At 37.7% G+C, this 24826-nt stretch overlaps 1 protein-coding gene across 1 annotated transcript in view; it reads left to right on the plus strand.

Annotated features, from left to right (window-relative positions):
* The window catches only part of LDAH (lipid droplet associated hydrolase), a 112554-nt gene that overhangs the window by 40484 nt on the left and 47244 nt on the right, over positions 1-24826 (plus strand). Inside the window, exon 4 of the mRNA XM_048297718.1 lies at positions 7621-7790. Coding sequence (XP_048153675.1) covers positions 7621-7790 — 170 coding nt within the window. The remainder of the gene's footprint in view (positions 1-7620; positions 7791-24826) is intronic.

Genomic DNA, 24826 nt, shown 5'->3' on the forward strand with positions numbered 1-24826 from the left:
ATTGGGAGTGTTGGCTGAGTCCTGTGAGGTAGCACTGCCTTGCAGAATATTTTGCAGACGTGCTGTGCTACAGCCCTCAGCGCTGCTAGCAGGGAGTCGTGTTCTCTGCTGGCATAAACTAACACAGCTCTTGCCAGTCAGCACTGTGACACCAGTATACAGCAGCAGGGAATATAAGATAATAATTTCGAAGGCTTCTTATAATCCATCAGTTTTGAGGGATACAGATGAAGGATGGAAAAATGTTATGCTTGCCTAAGTGGATCATTTACTCATAAAAAGGATGCTGTTGTTACATAATTTGGATCTGGGTATTAAATTTAACATTTCTATGGACAAATGGACAAATGAACATAGAAACGTTCACTTCCCTTTATACTTCTATTGAAACAGTGTCATCCAAGATGAATATACACAAGGGTAAAGAAAAAGGACTAGGTTTACTGAATGCCCTCCTAATACCTTTATAGGAGCTGTGCAACAGGAAGGGCATTAGTGTTATTTTGGTATTATTCTGAAGGGTCATACTTAATTGAGCATGTCATTCTTAGTTGATATCACAGTACTGAATAAAATTTTGGGATGGATTTTCAAGAAAAATTGGGACTGGCCTGGCAAATAAAAAGTTACAGCTTGAATTCAGTAGAAGCATCAAACACTTCAGAAAATGTCGCCTATCAATCTGTCCGATCCCTGTGAAGTACAGATTCTGTATTGTAGCTTGGGCTGTTGTATAAGTGCCCTCTCAGCTCCTTGTATTTTCCCTTTTCCTTCTCTTAGCATCATGGTGTCTGCCTTCTCATTTTCTCTTACTTTGAAAATAATTCTTTTTATTTCCTGTCTGTGAAATAACATGGGTTGTCTTCCTTGGCCAGCTGTTTTACTCTGCTCCAAACTTCGTCTCTCCCTTGTTTGCTCTCAGTACTTCTTTCTCTATTTGTATCTGTTTGAACTTCCCAAGGTTTTGAAGTGCTGTTTTCAATAGGAGTGACTGTTGGACTTACCTACTGTGGTGCAGCACCTCATTTGTCATAACCAATGGAATCGATGCGTGTGAAGTGATACTCATCTGTTTTTGTTCCCTTCAATACTCACACAATTTCCACTGTCCTTTCCTTTACCATCTATACTACATCTACTCATTCTTGGTGATGTGTAGAACATCATTATTCTTGTTTTCTTCCATTGTTAATTTGTATAAAAGAAAGTTTTGTTGAAACGTGCAGTTTTGTTTGTGTGGGTAAGTGGGGGGCATTGACAGAGCCTTGCACTTGGCTTCAGTATGTCCAGAAACAAGAAACATAGCATGGACAGTCACCTTCTCGTGGGCTCAGACCTCTTTGCTTTTTGTTCCTTGTGGTCATTTTATGTTGGAAATTCAGATCTGCTCCTACACAGTGATGGGTCTCTAGCCTGTACCCTGCTAAGTGTGGGGTTTTTTTGTAATTTTGTTTTACTGTTTGTTTTCTCCCTTTATAGTATGATGCTGAGAGTTCTTACAGGTTGCACTTTCTGCAGTTATTCAACTTACTGACTGCAAAATGCAGTCATTGAAATACAGAAAACTTTACCATCTACATTATGTAAAACACCCATATAACATTTGCTTTATGTTCATTAAAGTGCTTGGAATGGAGATGTTGATTGGTGTAGAACTGCAAAATAAAACACTCTTTAGTGGTGTTTGCCTTGCCAAAATTGGAGACAACCAACAAAATTCTGCTTCAAAGTTTGTATTGTTACTTCATCATTACTTGGTAATAGTTACTCTAAACAGAGGGAAGCAAGCCTGCGAATGTAAAATAAAACAAGTTTCTAAGAGATAATTTAGAGAGTTCAGGGTGCTCCTGTACGCTTTTAATAAAAATCTGTGGTTTAGTATTTGTCATGTTTATTAGTTCATTCTGTCAGACTACACTCGTACTAATTTAATTATAATACAGCTTCCTTTGAAAAACATATTAGGTGTTAAACAAGTGTCCCAGCAATAGGTGTGTAGAAAGCAAAGGAAATCAGTAGTTCAATTTGTAAAATAAGGTCTTGTTATTTTTCTGGTAAAGAAAATAATACATATGACCACTTCAGTATCTTGAGTAAATGGTAATTTATTTGTGGAGGATACCTTTACAAAAAGTAATTGCTCCAATAAACACTAATGAGTGGTGTGTTTATCTTGAAAGTTGCATGAACAGTTCCTGAGGGTGCTACGGCCAGACTAAGGTCTAAGGGTTAATCTAAAACACAATGCTTTAAGTCCTGGTTCTTGGTGGAGGAGTTCTTCAGTATTTATTTAACATTCTTTCAGGGTTTCCATCCTATTTCTTTGGCATTTTATTGCTTGCTGATACAAATTATCCATGGTTCACTAATCAAATGAAAGATTGGGTGAAACATTCAGGCTTTGAGCAATATATCTTTAGGGGATGGCCATACTAGACCTACAAACCTTAAGTCTCAATTTTTAAGCTTACAGTTTTATTTAAACACTTTAAAATGGCATCATTCAGTTTTAGGGAATTATTGTCTTTTGCTATAACACAAAAAGCAATCAAATTATTTAATTTCCAGAATTAGACTTCATATTATGCACATCATTTTCACAGCTAATCTAAGTAATTCAATTGTAATATCTGCCTGTCACTACATAAAGGAAAAGATAAAAACTTTCCAGGTGTTGCTTTATCTAAACACAAGTTATTCAGTCGAAACTGCTGCTCCTTCCACTAGGGTTTGTGTATGTGTTTGTAGTGGAAAAAGGAGGTGGCATGTAAAATCTAAAACACTTGGCCCAATATGTTGGTTTTACTTGGGGTATTTGGTGGGGATGCAGAGGGATAAATGTGTTCCTAAGCTACCCCCTAGTTCAGTCTCCAGACACTTACTTGTCCTTACCCAGCAAAAGGTCCAGTTCTGAAAATTCTTGACCACACGAGTTTATAGAAGTGATTCATTGAAGTTTGTCCTTAGATATACTGCTACCACTTCTTAGACTCAATGATTCCTGGAAGAGGAAGATAACAGTGCAGGTAGAGCAGTGGTTTTTACTTCCCTTTCCTTCATGGTATGTAATCACAGGTCACCTTTTCACGTGGTTCCTTCCTTGTTCATGAGTCCTTTAGAGGCCTTGTTTATGAGCTGATCTTGGGACAGACTTCAGAGTCATTCCATGAGAAGTGGACAAGTGTCCATCCACATGTACTGAGCAAAAATACTCCGTCACCTGTTGTGACCAGGGCAGTTTGGAGTTTGGACATGTAAAATTGTGAAATTTGGGAAGTACAAAGGTGTGCAGAAATTTGAGGGTGCTGTTAGAAAGTCAGGCCTCTGGTATCTTTTTGAATCATCCAGTAAAAAGAAGTCTGTGATTTAGCAGACTTTTTAATGAAAGGCTAACTTTTATAAATTGCCAGCCTGAAGTCTGCTCACATAACTGCTATGATTTTTTTTTTATTTTCTGCATAAGAATTTCCCTTGCATACACAGCAGAAAAACAAACAAACACATTTTCTGTTATTTCCCTGAAAACCAAAGTCCTCTTTCCTAGCAAGATTAACTTGTCGACTAATCTTAGAGCAAACACTTTATTTTAATCTATCATTGTTTTCTGCCTGTAGTTTTAGCAGAGGTCAGAAAAAGAGATTCATTAAAGTGATGGCGCATTTGTTTTTCTGAAAGCACATCAGAAAATGAATGCTTTGCCAAAGAAAATAAAGAAATACAGTATTTCTTTTAATACACCAGTTAAATAAAGTCTTAAAATCCTGTCTTGGCCCAGATGGGGTGTTTGCAGCATAAGGTACAAGTCGTATAATTTCTACTATCTGAAAACTGCTTAAATGAGCTCTCCTTCAACCATGGCATATATTCCACACCTGAGGTGAAGTCACTCTGGTCCCTTCTTTGATGTAGAGCCATTGGAGTACTGACTGCCAGCGTGTTTGTGCAAGTCTGTTTGCTTATACAAAGAATCCATTTAAGCTTCTCCACCCAAGAAATTCGTGTTGATTTTGGATAATCCCTGGGCAATTTTTTTCTGTAAAATAAATAAATAAATCTTTCAAACTTGTGACGCAGCCCAGCTCTTGCACATTTTGGACTATTAGAAGTGTAGCATTTGTGTTGGGGAAACATGAAGTGACACAAGGCGTGGACAATTTTATATTTGTCCAGATGTCAAATAGGATGCATATTTCAGTACAGGGTGACGTGATGCTGGAGCTTCACCTGAGAAGCATGGGGTCAGTCCATATGAGAGTTTTGCATGGGGATTACCAGACCTCACACTGCATGCTCATTCCCCAGTGTGGCTTCTCTAGGAATAGTGCCAAGGTGATTGGATTTGGCAATAAACCAGTATTTCAGAAGAAAAGGAAAAGTTGTATTAAACAGCTGAAACAATTCTCCGGGGTCAGCCTTAGCTGTCAGGACTCGCTTGCAGCCTCAGAGAGGTTCTCTGTGTATGTAACACAGGCCAGTAGCCAAGGGAATCAGAGCATCCTTGTTCTGAGTGTGTGAGCAGGGCTGTGCTGAGAGTGATTTGGCCCACAGTAGAGCAAGTGTCCATGATCATCATCAATCACAACTGACCCATCCAATTCAAAATCGCTTCTGCAGGCTCTGCTCTCCCTGCCTCCCTTAAGGGAACACTGGTGCACAGGCTTGAGTTGAGTGTGCTTGAGTCCTAAACTCGAGTCTGGCCAAATGCAAGGAAGAAAAAGCCGTTTTCACTTTATTCTCAATCCCCATCTGTGTCCTTCTTGAGGGTTCTTGCTTTGGCAGCACAGCTGATTCTGAACAGGCACATCTCTGCTGAAGTCAGTAATAGCTATGGATATGCTGGCCAGAATGTCTACGCTGCTATTTATTAGGTAAATAAACATTAAATTAGGTATGTAATGTCTTAAATAATTAACTGTGTCTGACATAATTATCTAAACTTGGAAAATATTGAGATGGGCCTAGACTGTCTCTGCTGTGCTCTTTATTAATTTCATGACAGCAGTCTCCAGCAACTCTTTCAGCAGATGCTGAATTCACGTAGGGAAAAGCCATTAACCTCATGAGACTGAATAATGCAAATAAAAATTTGTCTTGTTTCCTGCTTGGTTTCTGGGATCTTGTGAACCATGAAAAGTTGTCTAGAAGATTTATACACCTACTTTGCCTCCTTTTCCTTTGCTCTAACTGGAAAATAAGCTGAAAACATGTATTTCAAGAACTGAAATGAAATGTAAAACATTAAAAGATGTGCTGATAAACTACTGAGATGTCAGTGCCTGAGTGAAACAGTATGGAAATGACAGCAAATGTTTACAAGGGACAATTGACCTGCTCAACCCAACACGCAGTAATACATATATACTCAATATAACTTACTCTTTCACTTGTTGCTGTATCCAATGGGCCATCATGTTTCTAGTAGGCTGGCATTTATTGTGTTATATATACCTGTAATTAGACTTGGGAAGTAGACAAACTATTCCCGCATGAGACTGAGCTGCTGTGTAATTAAATGTAGGAAAGGCAGCTTTTGCTAAAAATAGAAACTTAAGTTTAAAAACAATGTGTTGGACTTGGGCGTTTATTTAGGGTTTCATAAAATAGAACAAACTCTTTGTTTTCTGTTACTTGTAGAAAGCGTTGTAAACAAGATATCACTTCTCATCTAATTTTGCATTTCTTGGTTGTGTTTTGGTAAACCCATTTTCATTTTGAGTAAATTACTCTGAATTATGCTGGGATATGATCATCAATAGTTTTAGCAGAAATACTAGTTTAACTGAAGAACAACTTTGTTGGGACTTTGGTGGTAATAATTTAAACTCAGAAAAGAGCCATCATGAGCAATTATTTTGCTTCTAAAGGTTATGTTTCATACAGATGATCAAAAAGATTATGTAGTGCCAGCCCTTTTGGGCTACCAAATAGTACTGTCACTATCAACCTCCCAATAACTTCAGTACAGCAGTGTTAGTAATTTTTGGTATTTGAGGTTACGGTCCAGGTGCCACCAAATTTACTGTGTACAAATTAAAGCACTGACAGTCATCGGCACAGGCAGTTAACTCATAGTTACCTCTTTCCTCAAGCAAGTGCAGAACAATCTGAAATAGGACTATGATTCTGACTTACAGCAGTTTTTCAATGCATTTCAGTGTTTTTAATGTATTTACGGTGTCTTTGCCTGATGGATACTTTCTTCCACCTCTATTTTTCACACAGGGAGCTGTTCCGGAGCACATCAAAAGACATCAAGTGGGAAGTTAAACACCTTGGTGGGCCAGTTAGGGCTGTGTGTGCACTCTCTGTTAGATGCTCCTGAGCTGTTAGAGGTGGGTGGCTTTTGCCAGGGACCTAGGAGCCATGTGTAGGACCATGGCTCAGTAATGAGCTGGTCCCCATTGTGTGTCTGAACCGTGCTGCCAGGAGATTTAGCTTACGTCAGACTAAAACTGCATTGCAAGTTGACCTGTAAGGAGCATAAAATATCAGAGGTTTAATCTGGAGTATGAAATTGAAACCTGAGGTAATAGCATGAGTTAAGAGATTAAGTGATACTCCATCTCATCTAGGTAAGATAGAGGCATGCATTCCTTCATGCTTTCTGTCTCTTTTCTTTTATTCTTTTTTTTAGTATTTCTTCTTACAGTCATGTCAATAGAATAGTCCAGCATAAACTGGAGTGGTGTATCCTTAACATAGTGTTTAGCTTAGTGGGTAAAGAGCACTTTTCTAGCAGATGAAAGAGCTGTGAACCCCCTTAGACTCAGGAACTTCAGATAGATGCCACTCTTGTAATAAGCAAGAGTTAAAGATACTGAATTGCTGTATATTCTTACAGACACCAGTTCGGTTTGTCTTGTTGACTGGCCAGGAAGCAAGGAGCCAAGTCCTCATCATGAGAGATTGCCCAAGCTCCTTTAGAAGGTCCCTGGCAAAACAGGAATTAACAGTACAGTAATCTAGAACCATGAAGCTCTAACTTGATTTTCCTCTTTTCAGCTGAATTGACGATGATGAGAACCTGCATTAACAGGGATATTTTATGTAGGTGCTGGTGTTTTGTGTTGACACATAGGCATTTCCTATTTTTCCTCATTCCATGGGACATTTTTGTGCATCTTTAAGACAGGAGATTTTGAGTACCCGAAGGTTGTTAGTGCATGATGACATATATGGTAGCTTGTCTTCTGCAAGGAGGGACACATTCCTGGGCAGTATTGCTCTTGTAGGTCCTGATCTTTCAATGTGAATTTGGATTGGTTTAAGCTTGATCTAATGCCCTGAGTTTGGTCTTGTTCCGAATGAAGGAGATCAAAATAGTGGATGATGTGCTATGGAATCTCCATGTGTTTACATATCTTTTGCTGGCTCCCAAGCTGCACATAAGGCTTTACGTCCTGTGCATGTGATTTATCAGTCTGTATTTTCCAGTGGTGGTAACTGAAAATTAAATTTTTAAGTCTGGTGGGGGGTTTTTTTTGTGTTTGGTTTGTTTGGGGATTTTACAATTAATGTATGTGTTTATTTCAGTGTTTTACAAAGAAGTGTGGGGGGAAAAAAGACATACCTGGAATTTCTTTCACTGAACCAAAGGACTTCTTTTCTTTTATGTTTCAGACACAGATATTAAGGAGCTAGAGGATGTTTTTGGACTTAACGGACAAGTAGAGCATAAACTGAACTTCCTCAAAAAGAATGTATCAAAAGATATAAAGCTGGTACTGATTGCGCATTCTATTGGTTGCTACATCACCCTGGAGATGATGAAACGAGCATCAGAACTTCAGGTACATGAACCTTCTTGAATGGGCGTTACTTTATTAGCAAAGCAGTGCACGTGCTTAGCCTATGGGTAATGCCATGTATTTCCTGTGGAAACTCTATTCCACTATGCACAAACAAACAAACAAAAAAAAAAGGCTGATCCTAGTAACATAGAATAAAGAAAATTGGTGTAAATCTGAGTCTGAATTTGGATCTTTAATGCCCTTGGAATATAAATAATTAATAATGGTGGGAAATGTATTTATGACTTCCTTGTTCTCATCTTTAAATAATTTATAATCAGATCACTAGATATTTGGCAATTGCATTATGTATTACACCAAAAATTAAGACTGGTTGTGATTTTTACAGTGATTTCTTATCTTGAGGTGAACAGGTTGCTGGTTAGACATGGAAAAATGTATGGGAATGAATAGTAATATAAATTGTGGGGAATAGTACTATGAAAGACATTGATTTTAAAATTTAATACAAATATCACTGCTTCTGCAACTCGGTCTTGTTTGTGTAACTTAATGAGAGTGAGAGCTTTTACTGCACGTTCTGTATTTCTGAACATTTTACTTTGTCACTGTGAAGCAGTATGAAGGCTGAAGCAGGATCATGGCCTTGCCCTCTGGAAATAGCAAACTATGCTCAGTAATAACTCACTCTACTAGTGGCTGATAAATGGAGAATAGGAATTTTTATTCTTAAACATTCACTCTTAATAAATCATTGCCTCTTCCTTTACTTTATAAAATCTTCAGTGGAAGGAAGTGCCATGTTAGTGGTGACATGAAGTCTGGGGTTAATATATGCGTGTGGTTAATATATGTAATGTATGTGGTTAATATATGCATATCCACTTCTTCATAACCATTTCCACTGCACACCTAACTTTTTCTTCCTTTACAGGAAAAATGAACTAAAAATGTGAAACATGAGGATAACCTGATATATTTCTACAGGCATATTTCACTTAGTGATTATAAACAAGAGCATTTTTTGAGAGAAATCTTAGATATTTTCAGGAAGGAGCATTCTAGAAAATACCATGTGCATTAATTTGTCCAAAAGTGACAACATCTTTTGGGTCAAAATCTGTAGTCTTTATTGCTCAAATTATTTTATCTGGTTTCAATTAAACTGTAAGTTTTTGAGTAACATTTTTACACCTGGCTCACCGGATGCTGGCAGCTTTCTATTCATCAGTGTTTTGAAACACAGGGATCTTTGGGACACTCTTAGACCTCATGGTGCACTGTGTGCATAAAGTTAATATAGGACAAGCTACATTTAAGATGCATTCAACAATAGAAAATATTTGTGTAAGCCAGGGTATTGTGCAACCTTTGTCCCTTTGCCAAAAATAAGTTAACTCTTAGCTTTTATAACATATGAAGTGTGATAATAAGAAACTTGTGTTTCCATCTCTCCCTTTATTTTTACTGGAATATTTGATTCCCACAAGATTTTGAGCACATATGTGTATTTTAGTAGCTAGATCATTTGATTTTATTTTTATGTAGTTCTTGGTGATATTTTTTCATTATATGAATTTTGGGTTTGGTCTTAAAATTCTCTGCTATAAGGGCCTTTCATTGTTTACAGTTTATTCTGAGCTAGAGGTTAATTTGTTGTATTTATTGTTCAAATAATCCAGTAAACATTTATATTTGGAATGTCTGTTTAGCAAATTTGATTTTTAGAATCACAGAGTCATAGAATTTTTAAGTTTGGGAAAGATCTCTAAGGTCATTGAATCCAATTGTTAGCACAGCACTGCTGTGTTCAGCACTAAACCATGTCCCCACAGTGCCATAGCCACATGTTTCTTGAACACTTCCAGGGATGGTGATTCAACCACTTCTCTGTGCAGTCTGTTCCAGTGCTTGACCCTGATTCACTGAAGAAATTTCTGTTTCACAATTTAAAGCTCTTCCGTAGTTCAGCCAAATACAGACTAGATTGTCCCTGCCTTAGCATGCCTGAAAAGGAGAAAGTACATCCCCTTCTCTCTCCTTCTTGGTTCCTCTTCAGCTGTCAGTTTTCTCAGAATCACAGAATCATCAAGGTTGAAAGAGATCTTAAAGATCATCAAGTCCAGTCATCAATGCAGGACCACCATATTCACCTCTAAACCATATCCCCAGGTGCGTCATCCAGATGCCTTTTTAACACTTCCTAGACAGTGACTCCACCACCTCTCAGGGCAACTTACTCCAATGCCTGACCACTCATTCAGTGAAAAAAATATTTCTAGTAACTAATCTGAATCTCCCTTGGTGCAATTTAAGGCCATTTCCTCCTATGTTTTCACTTGAGACAGGGCAGAAGAGACTGACTCCCACCTCAGTGCAGCCTCCTTTCAGTTGTAGAGTTCCCCACTGAGTTTGCTATTCTCCAGACTAGAAAACCCCAGCTCCCTCAGCCACTTCTCATAAGACTTATTATCTAGACCCTTTACCAGCTTTTTTGCCCTTCTTTGGACCCCAATGCTGCTAGTATCTAGGGCCCCCAGGCTCTGCAAGTCAGTGGGGTACTGCATTTTTTCCTTAAACTTGTGTGAAATAATGCTTTCCTATTTCATTAAGAGAAATGAAACAGGAATTGCCAGTTTCTTCCAGCATGAATTCAGTTTTGGAGCCCATCCCTATTTTCCCATTGACTCCCATTAACACAAACTTACTCTTAGGTTGATGCCTTTAACCAAGTCTGATTAGTTGAGAAGGGCAGACACGTTACTTCCATGCTTGTAACTAAGTGGGGCTACGGCACAGGTTTGAGCACTGGGACAGTGATGTTTGAAACTTCTCTTTAAGTGACTTTTTGGCCCAAAGCAGCCAGCAGCTCCTAGCAACAACCTTACATGGTTCTGGGCTTGGCAGAGGCCCAGCACCATTCCCAGGAGTTAGTTTGGATGCTGACATACTGTTCGGAGGCAGGAGGAGATTCCTCCATGTGGACACAGACCATCCCATGCCCTCCTGTTCAGTGACAGGGCCGCAGAATAATTCCTGGCTGGTCTGTTTTCTGGCTCGTGAGTAACCACAAACACTTTCCTGTTGTCCTGGTGGGCTTCAAGTCTTAACAACATTCATCTCTTCGTGGGAAGTAGAGCATCCAGATTTTGCCAGACAGCTAAAAAATTTTGGCACTGGGAATGAAGAAAGTCAGCCTCACTTTGTGAAGATGGAAAACTGCAATAATGTACAGCTTCCTTGATACTTGCTCTTAACCTCGTAATCTTCTTCGCTCTTTATTCAGACAGCAGAACTGAAAAATGAGGCTGAGTGACAAAATTATTTTCTTAGTTGTTGGAACATGCATCTAACTCATAAATATGCTACATCCTCCAGGCATTCTCTTCTAAAATGCAAATCCTTACTTGGAGGATTTCCTTGTGCTTTACTGGCGACACTACTGAGTGTTTCCTAAAACACTATTTATCAGTAATTTAATCAAAGATTGACAAGTTTCCTTGCTAATGAAATTCAGTCTCTTACAGCATTAGTCTTTCATTTGCAGTGATGCTTTTGAAATGCCAACACCTTTGTGGTAGTAAATTAACTCTTGTTAATGAGTACAATGAAAGTATTGCTCTTCCTGTAAAACTCACTGATGAGGAGGAGTTTAAAGCCTCTAAGTACGTATCAGTTTAAGCAAATTAAATTTCTATGATACGTAAATCAAACCCATGCTTTGCTACTACGTCTCAGTGGTGTGAAGGAATATTGGGTATTACTAGAACTTCTTGATTTCATAAAAGACAGCTAAAAACACAGAACTTGGAATAGTTGTGCGTATAACAAATTCCTAGCTTGGAAACATGATACATCATTTTTGTGCACATACTGATTATTTAATTTTAATTGTTGAACACTTGACTGTGGATTTGGAAAGCACTTTCATAATGTTAGGAAAGAGAAAACTACCATGTTTTTAAATATGGGTATTTCTACAAGAAAACAAAGTTCTTTATAGTGGAATTAATGGAAATCCACAGGATCTGAGATTGTGAGATTAAAAGAGGGAGGTTTTTTTAACAGTACAGAAACTAATAAGCATGTCTGACCTTTGAGATAATAGGGAATCAGCAGGATTAAAGGAAGAGGGAAGGAATGTATGAAAGCAGTGACATTTGTTCAGGGTTTTTTTTGCTGAGATTAGAACCTAAATATGTAATCCAACACTCTGGTGTCACCATTACAGAAAACATCTTCTGAAAGGATGGTAATGTAGCAGGTTCTGGCTATAAGTTCTAGTGCTTTTCAGAAAGAGAGAGAAGATGAAAATATTATCACACCTGAGATAAAAAGGAATATAAATTTTTATTCTATTTTTGAAATTTTCATATGATATAATAGCATCTAATTCCAATGTTGATTACCTAAATTAGATGTCATGGTACTTAAAACAAAGTTTACATAGCTGTTGTCTAGGTAAATTAACTTCTGATGGTCTCACTGTCCATTACAAAATATGCTTAGCAAAGCATATTTTTAACCACCTTGAATTCTCTCTTTCAAAAGTAAGCTTATCTCAGATATTTTCAAGAGTACAGTGAGACTGCATAAAATAGAGAAATATTATAGAAATATATATTGAGAGAGAAAGAGGGGAGTAATAAATACATGATTTTCTTGTTGGTTTAAGGCTTAAATGAAAAAGAGCAAAAAATCACCCTAAAAATTAAAATGAATAAAAGACTTACAGTAACACAAACTCAGTGACAATATCTGTAAAATTATTATGCAGGAAAAAAACCAGATGGCTATGCTTACCAGACCTCACAAGGGAATTGGTGCACATTTCAGATAAATGTGTATCTTCTGAGGAGAGCTATGAATTTCTAGGCCATGACATAAAAATAAATGGAGTCTGGTGTAGTTTTCTTCTTCAGTCCATCCATCCATACAAATGAAATACATATTAAAAGAACAAGCAAATGGCATTGGGCTCATATACACCCACCTTCATCCCACTTTTAAGTGTTGAGGGAGCAAGAAAAGACATGCTCTGACACAATTTTGCGCAGATTTAAACATGAATATAAGTTCAGCTGCCTTCAGTGAGAGGAGTGTGTTAATTTAACTTTATGAATGTTCTAAGTTGGTCTCTGAGTTGGATTATTTCTATTAGAGAGAGAGAGAGAGAGAGAGAGAGGTTTGGCAGTTCTATCAGTTTTTGATACATCAAGTCTTTGTAAGCATATATACAAGGAAGTCCAGGTGGTCTGAGACAGCAATTGGAGTAAAACGTGCTTAAGTTGACAGCTTATATATTACAGAGTCTGCAAAATCCACCTTGCAACTCTGGATGATGCTTCAGGCAGTATCAGTAGTTCTGGTGGAATGGACAGTAAAGCAGCAATAGGAATGTGGGGCTTATGCAAATGTTCTGCAGCTCACTCACCTGAAAAAAGAGAGAAGTAGTGCAAATGATTTATTAAATCTAACCAAATAAAATGGGTAAGATACTGTATCTGAAGCATCAAAGAAGTTTCTACAAAGATTTGTAGAAAGATTTCCTTTTTTTCCCTAAAAAAGAAAATATGAAATAACCTTCACATGAAAATCTAAGGCAAATGTAAAATATCCTCTCTTTCAGATGGGAGGCTGCAAAGTAAAGAGATGGGTTCACGGCAAACAAAGGTTTTTTAGGGAGATACTGACTTCTGACTGAGACATTCATTAAAGGCTTGGATTTAAAATTTCAACAAACCTTGAGAACACCATCAGCGAAAGGCCGATAACTGCAGAATGGGGTTGAGAGTGTCAGCTGATCCAAGAGACTGCTAGCAACCATGATTTTCACTGGCTTGGTGACAGACCCTAACTCTGAAGGGACCAAGTTATAGTCTCTTCTACCTTTCCCCTTCAAAAAAAAGCTGTAAAAATGGGAACTGTAAAAAAATGGAGCAGACAACAGGCAGACAGGCTCTTTTGTATAACCCTCAATGGACACTGCCTTTGTCAGTAGGAACAGGCACTGTCCATTGCCATGTGCTGTGTAGGTCTGCCAGAAATTACTTCACAGGCAAACAGCCCCACTTTGTAATATACAGAACAAAAGAATGTGAAGTGTCTCAAGGATACAAAAAAATAAATTTAGGAAACTTAAAATGAAATTAGATAAACCCTGTTGAAGGTGATACAACTTCAGATGTGACATGCCTGAGGGAAGTTAAATTTTGAACAGTTTGCCATGTGTATCCATAATACATACACTGAGACGAACTTCCTATTTTTGTCAAAGAAAGAAAAGAAACCATGAATATTTGAGGCCTGGGAGAGAACTTAAGTCCCAAATTCTTGTCAGGGTATCAGAAGAAGGGAAAAAGAGAGAGAAGGGAATTAGGAATTCTCTCAGTCAGCTCGTTTTTCCATCCTTGCTTCGGTCTTTCCAGATATGGTTTTTGAAGTGGGCGAAGCAGGTAGGTATCACCTGCTCAGTCCTAGATCTTTATGGGAAATAATGGATTACATATAGTTCAGTACTCTTCTGAGTCAAGAATATTTGCAGTCCAAAAGTGTTGAAGATGAGATGAGATTGGTAAATGGTAGAGTGACAATTATTGCAATTAAAAGACAGTCTTGACAAAATCAGCAACAGTGTATCTGTCAGCTTATAATTACCAGGCAGATGAATGATAGTTTCTGTTTTTAATATTTTTAGGAGTGAGGAATCAGAGTTAATAGCAATATTGTCCTAAGATTTCATTGTTTGGATCATAAGCCTGTGATCAGAAGGCCTAAGGAAAAATTTAATTCTCAAGGTTTTCTGTTAAAAATTGTATTTTGTTCATAATATTCACTGAAACTTCAGCTTCTCTCACCTTGTTTAATATAATGGTTTACTGCTCAGTTGAATATAGAAACAATATAAAAAGCGAGATTTTGATCTGTGGTGATTCAAAGAAGTAGAACTTAATAACAGTCATTTTGATTTCAAGAGACTTGATTTTTTTTATAACATTGTGTTTATTTCACTGCTAATGAAACATCTGATTTCAAGTGTATGTAGTCAAAATCCAAATACACCTATAAAAATTATTTTTTCTAGGAAGTTAGAAGACATTAAAGTAGCCAAATGTACAAACAGAAAAGAAAGAAAAATAAACTGAAAAGTGGAATCTGTGATCATTCATCAGGAATCCAAAGTAAAGCATGAGAATGAGGAGGAAATGAAGGACTAAAAATAAAAAGATAGTTAAAATGGTAAATGGCAGAATAACAGGATTTATTAAGTACTGTGAATTTTTAAAGATTTGTTCATAAAATATTGTTATTTTGAATCTCCAGAAATTTGGATTCATACTGTAATAACTAAGTGAAATGATTGCATAAAAATGAGGGAATTGAAAGCAAGAAGTGAATTTCAAAAACAATTAGGATTTATGGCATATGTTTTAAGGAGAGCTCAACACCCTTTCACAAGCCAGATTTCCCAATGAACATTTTATGCTGGGAGGTGAGATCTTTTGAAATTCTGCAGATGTGTGTGCATAGCTCTTGAAAATCAGAGACTCATCTCTTTAGAGAGTTGGACAAAACGATTGGAATTCAGTATATGTTGCACTTAGCTTGAAATTTTTTTATGTTTTTATACTGCAGTTAATGTGCTTTTTTACAGAAGGCCACAGAGCAGTTCTCATGGTGTTTTAATAGTAGGTGAAGGAGAACACAACCAGTTAGGACATTAAAGAGTTGTTCGTGAAAGGAGCAGGTGAAAGGACATTGTGGAGTTTTTGGACACAGACTTTGCAAATGTAGTTACACTTTGAGCTCGGCTTTAACTCTGGTAATCAATATCTGTTCCTAGAAGCTCTATATTAAAGTGGAATTTCACTGCCAATCCAGAGCACTCAGCAGAGAAGTTGAGCTGCTTGTCAGCTCCTGCCTCATGTTATATGTGGTACAGTTGCTCAAGCAATGAGGAAGGATTTGGTTTGGAACTTTAAAAAAGAGGTTACTGAGGATGGACAGGGTTGTAATTGCAACTCTGCGATATTGTTCATTTGTTCATTCCACATAAACCATTCACATGGTTTATGGTGAAGTCAAGGGGTGCTTCTGCTGCCTTGGTTTCTACCGAAGAGTGGTTTGTCCTGTTTGAAGAGTTCACTGCAGGAGTGAAAAGAATCAAACTTTATACAAAGCAGTTATCTCTGAACTTAGATAGCACATTCGCTACATGGAGGGCATTTCTAATACCCTGTTGAATTAAGTTCAGGCAAATACTGGAGAATTTTTTTCCGTATATTTTTAGTATTTCTTTGATTGCTGATTATTTTAGGGGAGTTTTTGCCAATGCCACCACTGATCTTTTCAGATACCTGAGGATGTATTCAGTGACTATAAGCCTATGTTTAGGGAACTAAATCAAGCCCTCGATTTCTTCTTAGGAATCCCCCTCTGTACTCATATGACTGAGGTTATCTTCAAAATTAAATGTAATGGAAGTCCACTTTCTTTTCTATTTGTTTCCATGGGTAAGTATTTGAAATACTTGATTTCTGCTGTTTGGATGCAATTCTATTTCACTCTGGCATTTTGTAAAAAAAAAACTTACTGGAGTTTGCTCTTTCATGTGGAATTCAGTGTTAAGTATACATTTAAGTGGAAGTCCAGAAGGGACAATGTATTTAATAAACTTATTACCTTTGGAGTCCTGTAAGGAAGTGCAATTGATGTTAATGAAAATATGGTTTTAATAACTTTGTTACAACATTTCTAGTCACTGGAAAATTTTTAAGAACATTCCTCTCCATTTCAAATTCCAAAACAAAGCATAGTTTTTTATAAGGAGCAGAATTCACTGAGTCCTAATTGTTCTTGAAAACATTGAATTTCTGCTCCTCTATTTTGAACAGTAGTATGACTACTGCTAGTGTATTTTACTGAGATGGAAGGTACAAAGCCCAGGTCTCAATAAATATGATTTAAATTGTGACCTTTAATGGCAGCTGGCAGGTTCAGACTGGCACTGGCAATTGAAAGATATTCTACAAATTCTTGTTCTCAGTTGCACTAAAACCCTTACTTACCTGATGACCAGTTTTATTTGTGTGATAAATTAGATATGATAATTTTGCTCTTTTAGCAGATTCCTGCATATATTCGATTTGTTACAATAATTAAGGCTAGCAGTAGTCTGTAGTATTGCAAAGGATTTTTCTGTTTTTCCCTTACTATTTAAAATGCTTACGGTTCTGGAAAGATGAAAGCAAGGATGGAAAAACAAGCTGACTGAGAGAATTCCTAATTCCCTTCTCTCTCTTTTTCCCTTCTTCTGATACCCTGACAAGAATTTGGGACATAAGTTCTCTCCCAGACCTCAAATATTCATGGTTTCTTTTCTTTCTTTGACAAAAATACGTAAGTCCTGCTCAGTGTATACTTCCTGACTCACTCATCCTGTTCTTCACTGGTATCACAAGGCAGAACCTTACTGTTCTTCTTTCTCCAGGGTACATCATTAAGCCACTTTAATTGATTAAAATGGTAGGGGACTGAACTCCTTCCAGTATTCAATGCCAGCTTAGCTTGTCTGACTCCTAACCCTTTGAGCCGAGAAGAGCTATGGGTCTGGGTTGACTGGATGCCTTTTTGAGGGCTGACTTCAGTGAGTGGTGAAATAAACCCCTTCCAAATATCTTAAGTGGAGCACTTAAAAATAGAAGTCCAGGGATCTCAAGGCACTGATGGAAAATCATGGCCTTTCCTTTTCATCAGCAGAATGAGATTATAACTGTAAAGCTGGTTTCTCATTTACCTTGTTCAGCCCCATTTCCTTGAACTGAATGGATTGTCATTGAGATTTATTGGTAGGTATGGCTGTACATTGATGCCTGTGAAAGCAGTTGGTTCAAGACAACATAAAATCTGATTCTTAATGCTTTCTTTTGATTGAGCCACCTCTCCACTTGAAGTGCATGTTGCTGGTTCATCCTAAGTGTTAAGTGTCCCAGAGCATGTGTACAAAGTCACATTTGCCAGTCCCTGTGCCATAAGGGTACCTGCAGATGCAACATGGTGATCTCGTGGGAGTGCTACACTGCAAAAACCCACCCTGTACTTCCAAAATGAAAACGGAAAGAATTTCTGCTGGAAAGTGGCAGCTGCGCTCTGACATTCATGTAATGGGAGCAACTGAAAGCTTTATGGTGTGTAACTGTGACACTGCATTCCAACATAAGCTTCTCCCTGCCCTTCTTCCAACCAATAAACTATTCTTCCTCTCTTTTCACTCTCACCCCTCCTAATCTTCTTCTGTTTATATGCTTTAATCGTAATAGCAACAAATCCATCCCTGCTGGTATTATCGCAGCGTTGCAAATTTTGGCCGTCTCCTTTGGCACTTCCCTTGTAGATGGAATGACATTGCCCACTTTGATGGGGCTTAATTCTCTATGTAAAATACTGCCCTGTCAATGAATATTTTCTCTATTAAACTATTTTCAGTCCAACAATAAGATACAGATTTTTTGGGAGAACAGTTTTCTCATTATTACCTTAACCCATAAAAAGCCTTTTTTTTTTTTTTTTTTTTTTAATTCAAACATTTTGGGCAAGTTTTCAGTTACCCAAATATTTGTAGTACAGAGTAATTTGCATTTCAGCCCTGTGAGACTTGTAAATGTAATGAACAGTCTGTGTGTTTAGTATTTTTTATATTTTCTAATAATTTGCAAATAGTTCAGTATGTAGAGCTGACCTGTTGAAAAATAGTTTCAGTGTCTGTAGAGAACACTTCTGAGACTTTTGTATATTTAGCAGAATTCTGGGCTTCAGCTGGAAAAATTCTAAGAGTACTTCTTACTGGAAAATATTTCAAGTAATGTGAAACAACAGATAATTTTTTCCTGTGCCATGACCCACTTGTAAGGTGAGGTATGGAAGGTCCCTCTCCTATTGCTATTAAACAGGTTTCAGCACTGGAAGTCAAGTATACAGAACATACTGACACCTGCTGAAAGGTGTGTTTGAAAGCGTATTGATTTCGAAGGGAATTGTCAAAGGTCCCAATTTACTTGTCAATCCAAGAGATTAATCTCTAACTACCATGATCAGTGTTTTATGGCAGCCATGGTTTTCATCTGTCTATCCAAGAATAGATAAGAGAGTCTTGGTTTCTAGAGCTGGGAATCTTGTGTCTTTGGTGAGATCTATATTGAGTGTAGGCTGTCACATTTAATATCTGGAAAATAATCCTTTAATTAGAATTTATTCATCGGGCAGAATTAAGGCATATTAAGTTCATGAAAAGTTTGCCACTAGGTTCAAAAGGAGCAAGATCACACAGCCAGCTGTACTGTAGGTGCAATCACAGAGGACCAGAAGTACTCAAAGGGACATTGGGCACAGTCTCATTAGGGCTCTTCCTTTTTGGTTACTGTGCTTGTGATCACTGTTGACAAAGGTGATTTCTTACTCTCAGCAGCTGGAGCTGGGTACTAACGAGATTTCCATGCCTCTCACTGGCTTATCCTCAGTTATCTTTGTCCCATTTCAGTTCTTTTGTAATTAAACTCTTCAGAGCAAGTTCTAGTATTCTCGTAATAATACAGCACAAAGTTAATACCATAGAAGCCTGATTGTGATTCATGTTTTAACAAGACTTTTCATATGGAGGGTCCAATGAATTTGGATGCAGGACTCCAGTGTGTAAGGCTTAGAACCAAATTTATGCTAAGTCAGTGGAAAGTGGCCTAAAAGTAGACATAAATTTAGTCACACCTCACCTTGGTGCAAATGACACTCATACCTAAGGATGTAATCATTGTACCCAGCACTGTATTCGTCGTTACACTGGAGATCACAGCTTGAAATACAAATACATTAACAAAAATGCTGGTCCTTGAATTTTGTTTCCATCCAAGTGGAACTGCCAGGAAGCACTGGAGGCTTGGGGTCTTATAGGTGTATTTCAAATAAAATTGGATAACGTATGTTAAATAAAGAAGGTGCCAGGACATGGAAAAACCATGTGATCACTGTAGAGTATTTTAAACAGATGCGAATATTGCCTGCTATATATATCATCAGGTAGAAGCTGAAAGAAAATAGTAAAAAAATAAGCCAAAGTTTTAATGCATTTGAAAAAATGTGTGGTTTATATATATTTGAAAGTAGTTGGTCAAATTCAGATGTTGAAGGAGGTGTCATATGATAATATTGGATATGTTGAATGTAAGAAGCAATAAGTTAAATAACTTCTAAAAATTCAGCTTGTTGTGATCCACTGTATTACATTTGGCCACTTCAGAAGGAAGATACAAAAAAACTGATGGTCAGGAAATATGAATGAGCTTACACAAAAAGGAAGTTTTCCCTTAGATTTTCTTAACTGTTGCTTCATTTACATACATGCCATTTACAAAGAGTGACTTTGTCTGATATTACTGAGAACAGCATTGCCATACAACTTTTACCTTCCCTTAAAAAAAAAAAAATCCAAGTATGACCTAATGTTTTGCAACAGTTGGTACCATCATAGAACAGTGTGAAGTTGTGAGGATTATGCACAGCTTCACAAGATGGGTCTCAGTGTGCCCTGTGTTTTTCATTACCCTGTATCTTCAAGGAATTTAATGCTTTTGAAATGTTTGGAAATAACACATTTCTGAGCTTTTCAGGAAGATTTATATGTTGTTCCTCAGAGAAACCTTCCAGGAAGTATATATCTATGTACCCTGTTTCCTGAAGGACCGATACAGCTGATACTTTATGCATAGGTCCAAATAGGAATAGGCAAAACCATGGGGTATGTGGTTATTTGAATTTATGTTGCCCTGAAGCCAGCCTGTTGTAGTCTCTGAAGTTCTCTCTTCTATAATTCAGAGTGATGGAGACTTGTCTAGGTTGACCAGCTCCCTTAAGGTCAGTAATAGTGATGAAGTTTTTTAGAGGTGAGAGGGGTCTGCATGGATTGTACCTGTGATGACAGAGAAACAAAAGTGGTCTCTTCCTCAGACTGAGTTGAATATCCCACTCTATTAGAGTATGCTATAAGTAATTTTAACTATAAAGACATAAAGTTAGCTATGAAAAAAGCAGAGTACATCAGACACCAAGAGGCAGAGACATCCTTGACATCAAAGGCATATGGAAAACAGCACTTGGACAGGAAACAGCCCTTGTCGCACAGCCAGCCTGAGCCTAGGATGTGATTACTTAATGGAAAGGACTGTAAAAAAAGCTAGAGAGTACATCTGTTATGGTGACTGTAGTTTTTGCACCATGTAAATATTGTAAATGTCATACATATGTATATGTTTATGAAATTATTATTATAAAGTATGTATTATATTTCGGACCTAAGCTCCTGTTTATGGACTTTCCCACAGTTATCCAACAAACATTTTTTGTCCTGATGTGAAGTGTAGCTTCTGTGCCCTCATTTGCCTTCTTTGGAAGCAGTAAAAATTATTGACCACAGGTAGAGAGTATATACAGTGTTCCCTGTAACACTGTAAACCTTGTTTACATGCTCACAGAAAAATTCATTAAATATTTGAAATCACAAACGAATTCTCCATCAGCACTGATCTCTGTGTTTTGTTTCAGTAGCATTTTCTGTTGGTGGAAAAAAAATCCTTTCCTGAGCTTTTAAAAATATTTTAATTTAATGAGTTCCATATCAGGAAAGGGGGCCCATGAGAGTGATAGTATTGTGAGTCTGCCATCTTCTCATCCTGTGCTGTATCATCAGTTTTGGGGGTTTAGATCTTTTTCCAAAGCATCATAAAAAATGTCATTGGGTGCTGGAGGATTTCTTACAGCTTGATGTAGAGGAAATGCAGAATAGTTGTGGACTGGGTTTAATGATCAATCTTGTGCTGCAGTGTTGAAAAGTTCATCTTATTAACAGAATTCTTTGAATTAGAAGTATTTTTTCCATGGTGTTCTCAACTTCATGGCTTTTTCTGATTTTTTTTTTTTTTTTTTTTTTTTTTGGAGGAGGGGTAAAAGCTTTGCCAATAATGGGTGATTGGTTTCCTCCTTCTGAAAGGGTATATTTCTTCCCTGAGCATAACCACTCTGCAAATATTCTGCCAGCTTGCTGTATAACTGAAACATAAATACATTTTTCATTTTTGAATGTGTTAAAAATTTACACAAAAGAAGGAGTAGAGGGGGAAAATCCCTCACATTTTAAGTCAATGCATTTGCTTTTCATCATTCATTTAGTCAACATCTGTAATATGCAGTCCCAGGACAATGTATTGCATGGGAAAAGTTGAATATATAAGTAACATCATCAGGCCTTATGTTAACTGGTTTTTTACAGCTTCCTGACTCAAAGTTCTGGTTTGGGAAGTCAAGGCTGTCTGTACGCCCATGTAAGGTGGCATTTCTCTTTCTTGCACCTTGTTCCTGCTGGTAACACTTCTACAACTGGGACACTATACCTTGGTGCAGCATGAAAATTTGTGTCAGTACAGACTCCTGATACCTGCTTTAGCATTTTAACTTTTCATTTCTTTCCATCACATGTATTTTTGTCACTTGTTCCACCCCGAATATTATTTCACATCCTTTGCATTTATAGCCCTTATAAGTTTGTGTAGCTATGATTCTCCATCCCATTCCCTTCTTGCTCCCATTTTGCCACACTATGCATGTTTTTTTCTCTATATATAGCATCCTCCAGAAGCTTTATCATCCAAGCCCCTTGTTAATTCTAGGCTGTATTTGTGGCTCCCTCTTGGTTGAAATCTTTCCACTTAGGATGTAAAGCACAGAATGCAATCCGCATTGTCTCCCAGAGGCAGAGCTTCCTCTGGCATTTGTGATGTGTTTCCTCACTGTGTGTAATGTGAAGTTGCAGAGCTTCTCTTGTTTGCTTTCTGCACCATATCATATTGCAAACTTGCATATCACCATCTCCCACGTGTCTTTACCACTGTATTACTTGCCAGGATTTTTGCTACTCATTCATGCTTTAGATTATTTTTACTTGACGTATTTAAAAATAGTAGTAGCTTCTGAGTTGGTTCTCCGAGCTGAATAATTGAAACACCAAATTTAACTTTGCAGAACCTCTTTATTATACCGCCTCTTTCCACTTCAGGGGTGAGGTGAAGGTGGGTGTTGTTTTGGGGGTTTTGTTGGTGGGTAGGTATTTTCTACATTGACCTAATATCATAATTACTGCATGTTTTCAGTTTTTACAAAAGTAAATAATACATTCTGGTCTTTTCACATTGCCATGTTGAGGGACACCGATATGTTTACAAAGTGTTTTCAGTGCTGGTGATCATACACTGCTGTGGATGGGCCTCTTTAGAGAACACTTGCTCAAATACTGCTTAATAGTAGCATTTGTTTCCCTCAAAATACTTGTTTAAAAGTGTGCCCTGCTGCTTCTCCCACAGAGGAGGGGTCTCATTTTGATCTATATGACAAAGCTCCTAGTTAGAAGTCTTAGGTCCTTTCTAATTAGCGGGAAGCAGGTAATTCCACTAGAAAGTGATTTTAGATCACTTGGTGTTTTCTGGTGATCTGTCCATGACTGACTTCAGTTGGGAGTCTGGGGGTGATGTAACTCCTAACTCAGGAACCTCAGTTAAGAACTATTGGTGAGCTCTGATAACACTGAGCCAAAATGAACTCTGAAAAGGGCAAAGATTTATTCTCAGTTATTTTTGCACCATTTCATGGTGCAAGTTCAGCAGATACCTTTAACACCTAAGTATGTAAACACATACAGAGCTAGTGACTTGCTCTTCTTTCCTTGCGGAGCATCTGATGAATGATCTCTTGATAACAGAGGGAGGATCTGTATGTGGCTGCCAAGGATGACCCACAGTGTGTTTAGAATCTCATGTAGGCAAAATCGATTATTAAATATCACTGAACAGGTCAAGGTATCTCCGATTGAGGTTAAATATGCTAAGAGTTGTATTTAAATTCTTTTTTTATATAAGACAAACCAGGGCCCACCCTGTGGCTTCTGACAGCAAGTGGCAAAATACAGCTTAGATTCCAGTCATGAAGCCTTCCTAGACCCAAATATGGTTGCTTCACAAACATCTTGTATTTAGAAGAATCCTTGATCTACACTATTTTCTAACCTGTGCCCAGATGTCCAGCTGGCTTTGGCCAAAATCCTGCCAGAGAACGTACTAAAAGATGCTGGTCCTGGAGCCTAGGCCTTACCCCTGCATTTACCAGTACTGAGATTATGATGCAGACTGGAAAACATGGTTGTTGTCACATTTTAGATGATAAAAAATTTTGTATTAGTTTCACCTCTTTCCATTTACAGAAGACATACAAGGGGAAAAAAACCATGCAGGATAATCAATAATGAGTGCCTCTACTATGATAAAGCTCAGGTTAGTGCTGTACTGACAAAGAGAACGGTTTGTCATACTGCTGTTCTGGCACAGCTCAGTTCTGTGCATATATGCATACTTTACTGTATTTATGAATTTGCTCTTTTAGTGTAAGATGTCATTAATATTCATGTAACCTGAGTGCTGGAAGGGGATCTCTAGGTATTGCTATATTTATTCAGTGAAGAATTAGAAGCATGTACCTGGGTATGTGCACGTGTGTGTGTGCATGTGTTGGACTTGGCATCTGCCCAAGGCAATGCCAAGGCCCAGTGCCTTAGAGGTAAAGGCACTGAAGCTGTCAAGCAAACTTCAATCCAAATTTTATGTGGTAAATGGATCTGTGGACTACTTGCATGCTTTTAAGCTCAGTCCTTAAAAGTGCATTTGATTTTACATACTCGTGTTTTATGTCTTTGGGTGTTTGGGTGTTTGGGTGCATATGTGTCTATATGAAAGGAAAACAGCATCCTGACCTTGTAAATCGTGTTCATCCTTAAGATCATTGCTCTCTTTTGTTGTTCTGTTGCATTTACGCTGCTGTGCTCTCACCTACATGAAAACACTGACTGGGTCATTGTATGTTTAAAGATGGTAGTTCTGCAGAACAGTAATTTCTTCAGACACTGTGAGAGAAATTCTGCCTGTGTGAGTGTCCGTCCATCCTGCATGTGCCTTCACAGCCCTGCATGTGTTGATTCCCTTAACTCA

The sequence above is a fragment of the Corvus hawaiiensis genome, chromosome 3 (assembly GCF_020740725.1).
Source record: "Corvus hawaiiensis isolate bCorHaw1 chromosome 3, bCorHaw1.pri.cur, whole genome shotgun sequence".
NCBI classification, from domain to species: Eukaryota; Metazoa; Chordata; class Aves; order Passeriformes; family Corvidae; genus Corvus; species Corvus hawaiiensis.